Raw genomic sequence first — 14,318 nt, 5'->3', positions numbered from 1 at the left:
TGGTTTTATTTCTCATCATCGACCATCTGTTTGCTCTCAGTGAATGGAAACCATTACATCCCAAGGCTGAAAATTGCAAACAGCTGAGGGTTGGATACAATTGAACCCTGTCTACACAATCCCAAAACAGTGCGGACTGTAGACAATCGCTGATAGTTTGCTACAATGTAACAGGACAGGAGAGAGAGGCCTTGGCTGCTAATGCATTTTGCTTGTCTAGACTGGTTGCAACTGTGACAAACCCTCAGTAGTGAGAAGCATCAAAAGCTGTGGTTTCCAACCTAGGATTCTACAGCTTTTGCACAATTACGACTCTCGGCTTGCACAGCCAGCCACGTGGACTTCTCCACCTAAACTATATGCTTGCTGTCAGTGAATGGAAACATTCTCCTTTACATTCACTGGCTATAATCCCCAACCTGTGGCTTTCCTGCTGTAGCAAAACCACTACTCCCTTCAATGGCTTGATAGCCTTCAGCTGCCAGAGCATGTTGAGAGTTGTAGTTTTGCAACAGCTGGAGAGCCACTGCTCTAGACATTTTTTTTTACTGCAGATGCAGTTGTATCGAGTCTAGACAAGAAAGTCTCAAGAGCCACAGGAGTGGGAACACCAACCTAGAGGATTACAGCCAAGAAAAATGTTCCCATTCACTGACAGCAAGCAAATATTTTATACATATTCCGTGAGGCAGAGAAGACCATGTGACTGTATAGGCATGCTGGGGAGTTGTAGCCTTGCAACAGCTGGAGAACCCTAGTTTGAGAACACAGATTTAGAGAACTATGGCCTTTGACTGTATACAAGACTGTTTCCATTCACTGACAGCATGCAGATTTCTTTTTCTATACCTATTGCAAAGAGGCAGAAAAGACTGTCAGGGAACGATGAGAGTCATAGTTTTGCAATAGCTAAATCTAAAGAGTTGCAGTTTCTGAATGTAAACAACAATGTTCTCATTCACTGACAGCAAGCAGACATTAAAATGTGCCAAAGAGGAGGAAAACATATAGAAAAATAAAAATCATACTACATCTCCTGATGCTGGCCCATGCGGAAGTCCCTGATGCTTGTTCAGACCTAGCTGTTGTACTTGCCCAATAACACGCAGGTTATACGGAAGTCCTGGCAAACTCATGCAAGGCTTTGTAAAACTGCAAAATCCGGGCAACCTGAACGGACCCAAAGGGCTCCATAAAACTAAAGTAAACAATCGTCATTATATGGACTTCAATTTGTTTAAAAAAAATAAATAAATAAATGATATTTGTAAAATAAAACTAAATATATGGAAAAAAAAAATGTAAATGATGCTATTTGTAAAATAAAACTATATAAAAAAGAATTTTCTAAAATAAAACAAAAAAAATTGTCAAATAAAACTAAAAAAGAAAAAAAATTTGATATTTGTAAAATATAACTAAATATAAAAAAAATGATATTTGTAAAACAAAATATATAAAAAAATGATGAATAATGATAATATTTGTAAAATAAAACTATATAAAAAATGTGTAAAATAAAACTAAAGAAAAAAAATGTATAATAATATTTGTAAAATATAACTACCGTAAATATAAAAAATGATATCTGTAAAATAAAACCAAATATATATATAAAAATAAAGAAATATTGGTGATATTTGTAAAATAAAACTAGATAAAAAATTTTTTTAAAGTAAAACTAAGAAAAAAATTATGATATTTGTAAAATATAACTAAATATAATAAAAATTATATCTGTAAAATAAAACAATATATATATATATATATATATATATATATATATATGATATTTGTAAAAGAAAACTATAAAAAAAACTGTAAAATGAAACTAAAAAGAATAAAAATTATGATATTTGTAAAATTTAACTAAATATAATTTAAAAAAATATGATATTTGTAAAATAAAACTAAGAAAAATTATAAAAGAAAAGGTGGAATTTCCCTTAAACTTTAAGGGAAATTCCACTTTTTCTTTTCTTTTTAACTAAATTTTTATTCTTTAAGGCTTAAAGAATAAAAATTAAGTTAAAAAAATAAATAAATAAATGAACAAAAACAAAAAGCTGCATGATGCCAACAGTGGAAATCCCCTTTGAAGGAAAAATCCTTGAAGACGGGCCAAAATTCCAATTCCTGCGTACTTTACGGTATTTAGAAAGAATGTTCCGATTGTCCTAAGAGGGGAAAATAAAATAAAAATTCCCTTACCCATGGCGGCTGGTATTGTACCTCTGCAGATGGAAGTGAACGGGAGGAAAGAACTGCATTCTGGAGTGAAGAGCACAGCAGCTCCTGTCAATGGCAGATCTGTTTACAAGGGACAGGGACTCGCTGCCAGCCCTATAAGAGTCACAGCCCAAAATGGGGAGGAGAAAGTGACATGTACACAAGAAGGGAGGGGGGGGGATGCAGCTGCAGGATGAGGATCTACTATACTAATGTCAGGTATCATGTGCTGACATCCTAATGCAGGACCCCACCCGGCAATAAAGACTAGGGGATTATTGGGGGCAGGTGACTACTTGCCCCTAATTCTATAATACAAGATGCTAATACTACAACTTTTTTCTCCTAGTGCTTTCTAAACAATGTGCCTCCAGCTGTTGCAAAACTACAACCCCCAGCATGCCCGGACAGCCTTTGGCTGTCCGGGCATGCTGGGGGTTGTAGTTTTGCAACAGCTGGAGGCACACTGTTTAGAAAGCACTGACTTAGCAGATACTAGGAGTCATAGTTCTGTAGTAGCCTGAGACCCCCACAAGTTGTAGATTTATTGCCCTTCGGCGAGGAACTTACTACAGTAAATTCGACTCATCACGAACTTCTCGGCTCAGCAGTTGATTACTTTCCCTGCGTAAATTAGTTCAACTTTCCGGTGCTCCGGTGGGCTGGAAAAGGTGGATACAGTCCTAGGAGACTCTTTCCTAGGAATGTATCCACCTTTTCCAGCCCACCGGAGCACCTGAAGGCTGAACTAATTTACGCATGAAAAGTCATCAACTGCCGAGCCGAGAAGTTCGTGACGAATCAAATTTACTGTAAGTTCGCTCATCTCTACCAAGTATGATACTGTCCAGTGTATCTAAGCCAGTGTTTCCCAACCAGGGTTCCTCCAGCTGTTGCAAAACTACAACTCCCAGCATGCCTGGACAGCCGTTGGCTGTCCGGGCATGCTGGGGGTTGTAGTTTTGCAACAGCTGGAGGCACACTGTTTAGAAAGCACTGACTTAGCAGATACTAGGAGTCATAGTTCTGTAGTAGCCTGAGACCCCCACAAGTTGTAGATTTATTGCCCTTTGGCGAGGAACTTACTACAGTAAATCCGACTCATCACGAACTTCTCGGCTCAGCAGTTGATTACTTTTCCTGCGTAAATTAGTTCAACTTTCCGGTGCTCCGGTGGGCTGGAAAAGGTGGATACAGTCCTAGGAGACTCTTTCCTAGGAATGTATCCACCTTTTCCAGCCCACCGGAGCACCTGAAGGCTGAACTAATTTACGCATGAAAAGTCATCAACTGCCGAGCCGAGAAGTTCGTGACGAATCAAATTTACTGTAAGTTCGCTCATCTCTACCAAGTATGATACTGTCCAGTGTATCTAAGCCAGTGTTTCCCAACCAGGGTGCCTCCAGCTGTTGCAAAACTACAACTCCCAGCATGCCTGGACAGCCGTTGGCTGTCCGGGCATGCTGGGGGTTGTAGTTTTGCAACAGCTGGAGGCACACTGTTTAGAAAGCACTGACTTAGCAGATACTAGGAGTCATAGTTCTGTAGTAGCCTGAGACCCCCACAAGTTGTAGATTTATTGCCCTTCGGGGAGGAACTTACTACAGTAAATTCGATTCATCACGAACTTCTCGGCTCAGCAGTTGATTACTTTTCCTGCGTAAATTAGTTCAACTTTCCGGTGCTCCGGTGGGCTGGAAAAGGTGGATACAGTCCTAGGAGACTCTTTCCTAGGAATGTATCCACCTTTTCCAGCCCACAGGAGCACCTGAAGGCTGAACTAATTTACGCATGAAAAGTCATCAACTGCCGAGCCGAGAAGTTCGTGACGAATCAAATTTACTGTAAGTTCGCTCATCTCTACCAAGTATGATACTGTCCAGTGTATCTAAGCCAGTGTTTCCCAACCAGGGTGCCTCCAGCTGTTGCAAAACTACAACCCCCAGCATGCCTGGACAGCCGTTGGCTGTCCGGGCATGCTGGGGGTTGTAGTTTTGCAACAGCTGGAGGCACACTGTTTAGAAAGCACTGACTTATCAGATACTAGGACTCATAGTTTTGTAGTAGCCTGAGACCCCCACAAGTTGTAGATTTATTGCCCTTCGGCGAGGAACTTACGCAATTTTCGTTTAGGCCGCTTTCACACTACAGGTATCATCCTGTAAAAAAAAACCTCCGTTATTACTGCCGGCAAAAAAGTCCTGAAAACGGCCGTCAAAACCATTCATGTCAATGGGATTTTTTGAACATCCTTTTGCATCAGTTACGTCCGTCAGTTATTTTTGCCGGCACAAAAGACGGTGCATGCGCTAATTTTTGGTCCGGCCCAAAAAAAAAAAAATGGTGAAAAACCAGACGTTAAAATGTAACATTGAAGTCTATGGGAACCGGATGTTTAAAAAAAAAAAAACAAACATCCGTTATCATCAGTTATTGTCAGGTTATTTAACATCAGTTTTTTGTACTGAGCATGCTCAGTACAGCTTTAGGGGGCGTTCCCACCTGGCGTATATGCAGCGTAAAATTTACGGCAGCAGTGGGAAATATACGCTGCATATTCCTTGCTCACTATACACAAAGGGCTTTCCTGGCGGCAGCCCAATGTGTTCAGTGAGTTTTGGAGGCGGGGCCGTGTGCGCGTCTCCGCCTCCAAAACTCACTGAACACATAGGGCTGCCGCCAGAAAGCCATGTGTGTATAGTGAGCAAGGAATACGTGGCGTAAATTTTGCGCAGCGTGAAATACGCTGCATATATGCCAGGTGGGAATGCACCCTAAAGCTGCACTGAGCATGCTCAGTACAAAAAACTGATGTTATGCTGCGTATACGCCAGGTGGGAACGCACCCTTACAAAAAAAAGGGGTTATAAACCTGATTTAAAAAAACGGATGTAACTGGTAATAACGGATGATAACGGATGAAGAACATCAGTTTTTTTTTTAGGAAAAAACCCATTAAAAATAACGGACGATGGTCATCAGTTATCATCCGTTATTATCAGTTATTGCATCCGTTTTTTTTTTTCATCCATTATTGTAAAATAACGGCAAGTAAAAAAAAAAGCAGGATGATACCTGTAGTGTGAAAGGGGTTAAAAATGCCACAAAAAAAACGTCCCTTTATTTTTGACTCCCAAGATGCAGTTTTTGTGGCATTAAAAAAAATAAAAAAAATAGTGGGGTGGCGGGGGATTTATCATCTTTTGTCGAAGGGGGGGGGGGATTTACCATGTTTTGTATACTTTTTGGAATATTTGTTTGCATGTGCCATTTTGCGCAAAAAAATTAAGCGAATTTTAAACATCCCCGTAATTCAAGAAACTCTTGCCAAACTGACCTGGTAGACGTTTTTCAAAGGTTGGGCAGTGGCGAGAACTTTATAAAGCGCGAATTTAGCGAATATAAAAATGCAAAGAAAAGTTAGCAAATCTACAACAACCCAAGCAGAACTCTAGAAAAAGGCTTTATCAGGGTACGATCACAATGCGTTTCATATCAACTGGCTCTAGAAAGGTAAACAGATTTGTTAATTACTTCTATTAAAAAATCTTTATCCTTCCAGTACTTATCAGCTGCTGAAGTTGACTTGTTCTTTTCTGTCTGACAACAGTGCTCTCTGCTGACACCTCTGTCTGTCTCAGGAACTGCACAGAGTAGGAGCAAAATCCCCATAGCAAACCTATCCTGCTCTGGACAGTTCCTGAGAAAAGAAAAGAACAACTCAATTTCAGCAGCTGAAAAGTACTGGAAGGATTAAAGGGGTACTCCCCTGAAAATCATTTTATTTTTATTCTTTTAATCAACTGGTGCCAGAAGGTTAAACAGATTCGTAAATTACTTCTATTAAAAAAAAAAAAAAATAATAATCATAATCCTTCCAGTACTTATGCTCCACAGGAAGTTTTTTACTTTTTTTAAATTTCCTTTCTGTCTGACCACAGTGCTCTTAGGAACCGTCCAGAGTAGGAGAAAATCCCCATAGCAAACCTATCCTGCTCCGGACAGTTCCTAAAATGGACAGAGGTGTCAGCAGAGAGCACTGTGGTCAGACAGAAAGGAAATTCAAAAAGAAAAGAACTTCCTGTGGAGCATACAGCAGCTGATAAGTACTGGAAGCATTAAGATTTTTTAATAGAAGTAATTTACAAATCTGTTTAACTTTCTGGAGCCAGTTGATATGAAAAAAAAAAATGTTTTCACTGGAGTACCCCTTTAATCGTATCCGTTGACCTCCTGTCGAAAATGGGATGCTGACCTATTCTGTTAACCGGAGCTGCAGACCCCATTCACTTTTATGGCCGAACGGAGTCACCTAGTGACCTCATTTGGGATGTGTCCGCTATTTCAAAAGCGCAACACCACCCCCTTTTGAGTCCATTTAAAATAGTGGATATGTCCTGAACTGAGGGGGGAGGTTTATCAAATCCTGTGCAAAGGAAAAGTTGCCCAATTGCCCATAGCAACCAATCAGCTCGCTGCTTTCATTTTGAAGAGGCTATGTTAAAAATGAAAGAAGCGAGTTGATTGGTTGCTATGGGCAACTTTTTCTCTGCACAGGTTTTGATAAACCTCCCCATAGGTGACTTGGTTTGGTCATAGAAGAAAATAGGGGCCCGCTGCTCCCATTAACAGAATACGCCAGCTTTCGGCGGGATGCCAACAAATAAGATTAAGCAGGGTCCGTGTGCCGGCGTGACTGTGACTCGCGACTCCAAAACTCACTGCACACATAGGGCTGCCGCCGGAAAGCCTTGTGTGTATGGTGAGCGAAGGATACGCAGTGTATTTCCCGCTGCTGCGGCAGATTTAGCACAGTGTGAAGTACGCTGCGTATACGCCAAGTGGGAACGTACCCTAAAAATAAGATTGTTGTGGATGTGCGACCATGTCTGTTTTCTCTATTTGAATTAACACCGGCCGACATTCACACGCCACAGGACACCACGAGGTCTGCATCCAGAAGCCGCTTGTTACCATTAGAGATGAGCGAACTTACAGTAAATTCGATTCGTCACGAACTTCTCGGCTCGGCAGTTGATGACTTATCCTGCATAAATTAGTTCAGCTTTCCGGTGCTCCGGTGGGCTGGAAAAGGTGGATACAGTCCTAGGAGACTCTTTCCTAGGACTGTATCCACCTTTTCCAGCCCACCGGAGCACCTTGGGAGCGGCACAATTCCCATTTCCTCCTGGTCTGTGGCAGGTAGACCGCCGCGGTAACGCATGCCAGCGTTGTATACCACCCAAGCATTGCGGCCCTCACCTTTTGTCCTAAGGAGATCACGGCTGAGTAATCTACCAGGCTGGTAATTATGTCTCTAATCTGTCATCTCTTATCTCAGGACTTGACTCAAAATACGGAACATTCCATTATTGTCTGGATTATCAGGTACCGGATTACTGACATTTTTTTTTCTTTTTTATAAAAACAGTACTAGATATCGGTGTTTATTACTAATGTTACAATATATGGTCTTATAATCCTTACATTACCTCTGCACAAGGGCCCTGTGCTATGAGGTTTATTTTGCATATATAATTGTATTTTAATAAAATTTTATAATATTTTGTATCCTATAATTAGAACACGGTCTTAATTTATATTCAACCAGATTTAACCTATGTATCAGTTTTTCTGATACTAGTTTTGAGGAGCTGGTTTTTGTTTAATTCTTACTAAATTACCCAACACCAGGTGTAGGTGTACAACCCCCTTACCTCAACTAGTTAATTGTGAGCTGCACATCCCTTTCTTTTTCGTATTCAGATTTGTAAATTACTTCTATTTAGAAATCTTAATCATTTCAGTACTTATTCGCAGCTGTATGCTACAGAGGAAATTCTATTCTTTTTTAATTTCTTTTTTGTCTTGACCACAGTGCTCTCTGCTGACACCTCTGTCCGTGTCAGGAACTGTCCAGAGCAGCATAGGTTTGCTATGGGCATTTTCTCCTGCTCTGGACAGTTCCTGATACGGGCATCAGGTGTCAGCAGAGAGCACTTGTGGTCAAGACAAAAAAGAAATTCAAAAAGAATAGAATTTCCTCCGTAGCATACAGCTTATAAGTACTCAAAGGATTAAAGGACAACTGCAGCGGAATTACACTTATCCCCTATCCACAGGATAGGGGATAAGTGTTTGATCGCGAGGGGTCCGACTGCTGGGACCCCCTCGATCTCCCTAACGGCGCGCCGGCATTAGCGCCCATGGTGACGTAGCGTCGACCTAGAGGTCGGCGGTGACGCCCCGTCTCCTCCCCGTCCCCATACAGTTCTATGGGGGATGCGGCGAGGCACGAATGCTGCCTCCCCGCCTCTCCCATAGAGATGTATGGAGGAGGCGTGCCGGCTGCAACGTCATGCTGCGGCTGGCACGCCCCCTGCACGGCGGTCCCGAACAGCCCGACTGAACAGCCGGGTTAGTGTCACTTTCCCTTCAGACTCGGCGGTCAGCTTTGATCGCCGCGTCTGAAGGGTTAATACAGGGCATTACCGCGATCGGTGATGTCCTGTATTAGCCGCGGGTCCCGGCCGTTGATGGGCACAGGGACCACCGCGATAGGGGTGTATTCGTCGTATAAGACGCACCGACTTTTTCCCCCCAGTTTTGGGGAAGAAAAAGTGCGTCTTATACATCGAAAAATACGGTATATATAAATATATATATATATATATATATGCGCCACAGTATATAGGTGTAAACTAAGCCACGTAATTTTATTGAAAACTTTGGGATGCATATAGCATGTCTTTGGATCTTGATGTGTAATACGCGCCAAAGTACAACCAGGGAAAACCGTAGGAACAAGGCTTTCCACTAACTGGGTAGCAACCAATATGGCCGCCATTACAGCTACCACAGAGGCGGTCACCCAGCTTTCCTAGACTCCTTAAAGGGGTATTCCAGGAAAAAAAAAATGTTTTATATCAACTGGCTCCAGAAAGTTAAACAGATTTGTGAATTACTTCTATTAAAAAAAAAATCTTAATCCTTTCAATAATTATCAGCTGCTAAAGTTGAGTTGTTGTTTTCTGTCTGGCAACAGTGCTCTCTGCTGACATCTCTGCTTGTCTCGGGAACTGCACAGAGGAGAAGAGGTTTGCTATGGGGATTTGCTTCTAAACTGGGCGGTTCCCGAGACACGTGTCATCAGAGAGCACTTAGACAGAAAAGAACAACTCAACTTCAGCAGCTCATAAGTACTGAAAGGATTAAGATTTTTTAATAGAAGTCATTTACAAATCTGTTTAACTTTCTGGAGCCAGTTAATTATATATATATATATATATATATATATATATATATATTAAAAAAAAAAAAAGTTTTTCCCTGGATAACCCCTTTAATGGTAAATATTCCTGTATATGTAGGGATGTATGTACTCTGCCGTCTAGCTCTGCTGCACGCTGTAGCGGTGTGTGAATTGAACATATACATGCTTCAGTTTTGCTACAATTGCTGTGGCGGTTTAGCAGGTAGCGTGGCCCTTAGGCCTCCTCATGGGTGTGACCCCAAACCCCTTATAGTTATGGCTACCTCTAATATAGAGGACCTGGCTCCTGCATCCCCACTTCCTGGTCCGGGGCCTTCATTAAGCGCTTTACATTATCACTGTCTCCATGGCAACATACTGCTCCTGATTACTGAGCGCCATTGATCACAATAACAAAAGCAAAGTAATAACTACTGACAGGAGCGGCTGCTGCCGTGACCGCGACCACTGATCTTAGATAAGCGTACCTGACTTTCCCATTCATCATCACACGAAATGTCGCATACAGACATGTGAGGATTAGATACACCGGACCGTATCACAAAAGAAAGGCTTAGGGTGCATGTACACCACGTTTTTCCTATACAGTTCCCGTATACGGCTTCAAGTTAAAAACCGCACGGAACCGTATAGAAAACCGTATGCATTGACTTAACATTGTAAACCGTATGTCAAACGCATCATCCGGTTTAGTCCGTTTTGCGTCTTAGACGGTTTTGTCCATTTTTTTTTTTTAACCCGTACCCAAAACTGTAGACTACCATTTGTATTAAACCGTATACTTTTTTTTTTACATGGGAGTCAATGGGAACCATACAGAACCGTATGTGCGTACGGTTCCATACGGTTGGCACCGTAGGTTTTTCTTGGAATTTCAATCAAACAAGTGAAACTTTATTCAAAATGGAGTAGAAAGTTAAAAACGTACACGTTGTTTACTTAAAAAACGGATGTAACCGGACATCATTTTTCAAAGCGTATACGTTTTTTAACCGTATACGGATTGAAATTTGTACACACGTTTTGATACAGTTTAGTCAGGTTTTGAGGAATCCGTTTTTCATCAAAAACCTGATAAGGGAACTGTACTGCAAAAACGTGGTGAGCATGCAGCCTTAGATACACTGGATTGTATTAGGCTGAGCTACACTCAGAACCCACATAAGGCTGGGTTCACACCACGTTTTTCAAATACGGTAACCGTATACGGTTTTCCGCAAAAAACGTATACGACCGTATCCGAAACCGTATCCGAAACCGTATGCATAGAGAAGGAATTGTAAACCGTATTCCAAATGTTGTGTACGGTTGCATCCGTTTTGCCTCGGATACTGTTTTGCCGATTTCTCAACCGTAGGCAAAAACGCTGTCAACCACGTTTTTGCCTCCGGTTGGAAAACCGTATGCGAACCGTATGCGGTTCTTTTAACATTGTTGTCTATGAGAACCGTACACAGAATTTCAGAATGCGGTTGCGCACGGTTTTTCTAATCCGTTTTTGGAGTTGACACATGCGCAGATTGGAATTTCAATAGAACAATAGTAACTTTATTAAATTGCTGGAAAACTAATTCCAACAAAATAGCAAAACCGTTGGCAAAAACTGATGCAAACGGATAGAACCGTAGGGGGAAAAACCGTATACGTTTTAATTTGGAGTCATACGGTTGTATAAGGTTGCATACGGTTTTTGCCAAACGGTTTTTAGCGGAAAACCGTATACGGTAACCGTATTTGAAAAACGTGGTGTGAACCCAGCCTAAGAGAGTCACATAACATTGGACAGTATCACACGAGAGGCTGAGATATAGTATCCACATACTGTAAGTGGGTTAAACAACACTGCATGGTATCAGATATAGGCTTAGGTATAATGGACTGTATCACACAAAAAAGCCTTAGATACACTGGACTTTATAGTGGATTACACATGAAAGGATGAGATACACAAGTGACAGGCTTAAAGGGGTTATCCAGGAATAGAAAAACTGAGCTAATTTCTTTAAAAAAAAAAAAACCCGCTCCACATCTGTCCCCAGGTTGGGTGTGGTTTTACAATTTGCCTCCATTCACTTCAATGGAACTGAGCTGCAGAACCACACCCAACCTGGAGACAGGCAGGGAGCGGTTTAAAAAAAAAAGTTAGCTCTGTTTTTCTCTTTCTGTATAACCCCTGTACATTAACTAGACAGTATCCAAGTAAAAGGATTAGATAACATTGAACAGGATCACACATTGGGGGGCATAGACACAATGTACCATATCACACATAGGAGGCTTAGATACACTGGACAGTCTAGCACATGAATAACTTAGATACACTAGGCAGTATAATATATATACAGCTAAGTTTAAAATTGTTACATTTACTTGCAGACACTTTTTTGCTGTTTACAGATGAAAATGAGTGTAAAATAATATACATCAGTACATTTCATGATTAATATTAGCTACAGCAGGCTATCATGTGAGAGGCTTAGATACACTAAACCATATTCCACATATGAGGTTTAGATACACTAAACAGTGTCACACATGAGAGGCTTAGATATACTAGACAGTATTACCCGTGGGAGGCTTAGATACACAGGACTATCACACATAAGAGGCTTAGATACACTGCAAAATATCACATGTAAGCTGGACAGTATTTTATGAGATATGAGCTTTGATACAATGGACTGAATAATACTGGACTGGAAAGTATCACATCTGACTGAGATACCCACAGCTCAGAAGACACAAAGGCGTACATACACTGAAAAAGTACATTTTCACTGTGTGGCTTAGTTATGGGTGGTATTATACATGACAGGCTTAGATACACTGGACAGTTCCCCACATCACAGGCTTAGATACACTGGACAGTTCCCCACATGACAGGCTTAGATACACTGGACACTTTCCCACATGACAGGCTTAGATGCACAGGACAGTTCCCCACATGACAGGCTTAGATACATTTGGTGGTTGGTAGTATCACACATGACAATCTCAGATACACTGCACAGTTCCTCACATGACAGGCTTAGATATACTGGACATTTCCCCACATCACAGGCTTAGATACACTGGACACTTCCCCACATCACAGGCTTAGATACACTGGACAGTTCCCCACATGACAGGCTTAGATACACTGGACACTTTCCCACATGACAGGCTTAGATACACTGGGCACAATCACTGTGTGGCTTAGATATGTGTGGCATTATACATGACAGACTTAGATACACTGGACAGTTGCCCCACATGACAGGCTTAGATACACTGGACAGTTCCCCCACATGACAGGATTAGATACACTGGACAGTTCCCCCACATGACAGGCTTAGATACACTGGACAGTTCCCCCACATGACAGGCTTAGATACACTGGACACTTCCCCACATGACAGGCTTAGATACACTGGACACTTCCCCACATGACAGGCTTAGATACCCTGGACAGTTCCCCACATGACAGGCTTAGATACACTGGACAGTTCCCCACATGACAGGCTTAGCTACACTGGACAGTTCCCCACATGACAGGCTTAGATACACTGGACAGTTCCCCCACATGACAGGCTTAGATACACTGGACAGTTCCCCACATGACAGGCTTAGATACCCTGGACAGTTCCCCACATGACAGGCTTAGATACACTGGACAGTTCCCCACATGACAGGCTTAGCTACACTGGACAGTTCCCCACATGACAGGCTTAGATACACTGGACAGTTCCCCCACATGACAGGCTTAGATACACTGGACAGTTCCCCACATGACAGGCTTAGATACCCTGGACAGTTCCCCACATGACAGGCTTAGATACACTGGACAGTTCCCCACATGACAGGCTTAGATACACTGGACAGTTCCCCACATGACAGGCTTAGATACACTGGACAGTTCCCCCACATGACAGGCTTAGATACACTGGACACTTCCCCACATGACAGGCTTAGATACATTTGGTGGTATCACACATGGCAAGCTTAGGTACACTGTGAGATATGACATGGCAAGCTTAGATACACTGATCAGTATTACACATAACAGGCTACACTGGACCGTATCCCCCATGGGAGTCTTCCATACATCCTTCTGTAGGTCGTCCCCTGTCCCCTGACCTTGGAGAGTCGCTGGTTCATCCCTAATGTGACAATGGGATTAGTTTGGATACATTGTATCGCTGCGCACAGAGGATGTGATAAGAGATCACACCACGGGGGGTTAATGTTTTATGAATGTAATAAAGGCAGGAAACATATTCACTTCCTGTAATAACCGTCACATTGTTACTGAAATGTGCGACCAAAATAAACGCACAACCTTCCGTCATTCTGTATACGGAATTCCAGCAAGTCCCACATCCGCAAAAATAGTCCCAGCGCCAGATATTGTCCACTCATCTGTCATTTTCTGTATCACACGTTATTGGCTTAGATCAGTGTTTCCCAACCAGGGTGCCTCCAGCTGTTGCAAAACTACCACTCCCAGCATGCCTGGACAGCCAACGGCTGTCCAGGCATGCTGGGAGTTGTAGTTTTGCAACAGCTGGAGGCACTCTGGTTGGGAAACACTGGCTTAGATACACTGGACAGTATCATATTTGGTAGAGATGAGCGAAATTAAAGTCAATTCGATTCGTCACGAACTTCTCGGCTCGGCAGTTGATGACTTTTCCTGCGTAAATTAGTTCAGCCTTCAGGTGCTCCGGTGGGCTGGAAAAGATGGATACAGTCCTAGGAAAGAGTCTCCTAGGACTGTATCCACCTTTTCCAGCCCACCGAAGCACCGGAAAGCTGAACTAATCTATGCAGGATAAGA

General features: G+C 42.1%; 1 protein-coding gene across 3 annotated transcripts in view; it reads right to left on the bottom strand.

Moving 5' to 3' along the window:
* The window catches only part of RNF24 (ring finger protein 24), a 105,792-nt gene that overhangs the window by 25,187 nt on the left and 66,287 nt on the right, over nt 1-14,318 (bottom strand). The window contains exon 1 of one of the 3 annotated variants that reach the window (XM_056553603.1): nt 2,212-2,351. The exons of the other annotated variants lie outside the window; for them this stretch is intronic. Within the exon in view, the coding sequence (XP_056409578.1) occupies nt 2,212-2,270 (59 nt within the window). The 5' untranslated portion in view covers nt 2,271-2,351. Of the gene's footprint in view, nt 1-2,211; nt 2,352-14,318 lie in introns of those variants that run through there. 3 annotated transcript variants of the gene reach the window in all.

The sequence above is a fragment of the Hyla sarda genome, chromosome 1, assembly GCF_029499605.1.
Source record: "Hyla sarda isolate aHylSar1 chromosome 1, aHylSar1.hap1, whole genome shotgun sequence".
Lineage (NCBI taxonomy): Eukaryota > Metazoa > Chordata > Amphibia > Anura > Hylidae > Hyla > Hyla sarda.
The sequence above is the reverse complement of the archived record's forward strand: the minus strand, read 5'-3'. Positions and strand labels throughout refer to the sequence as shown.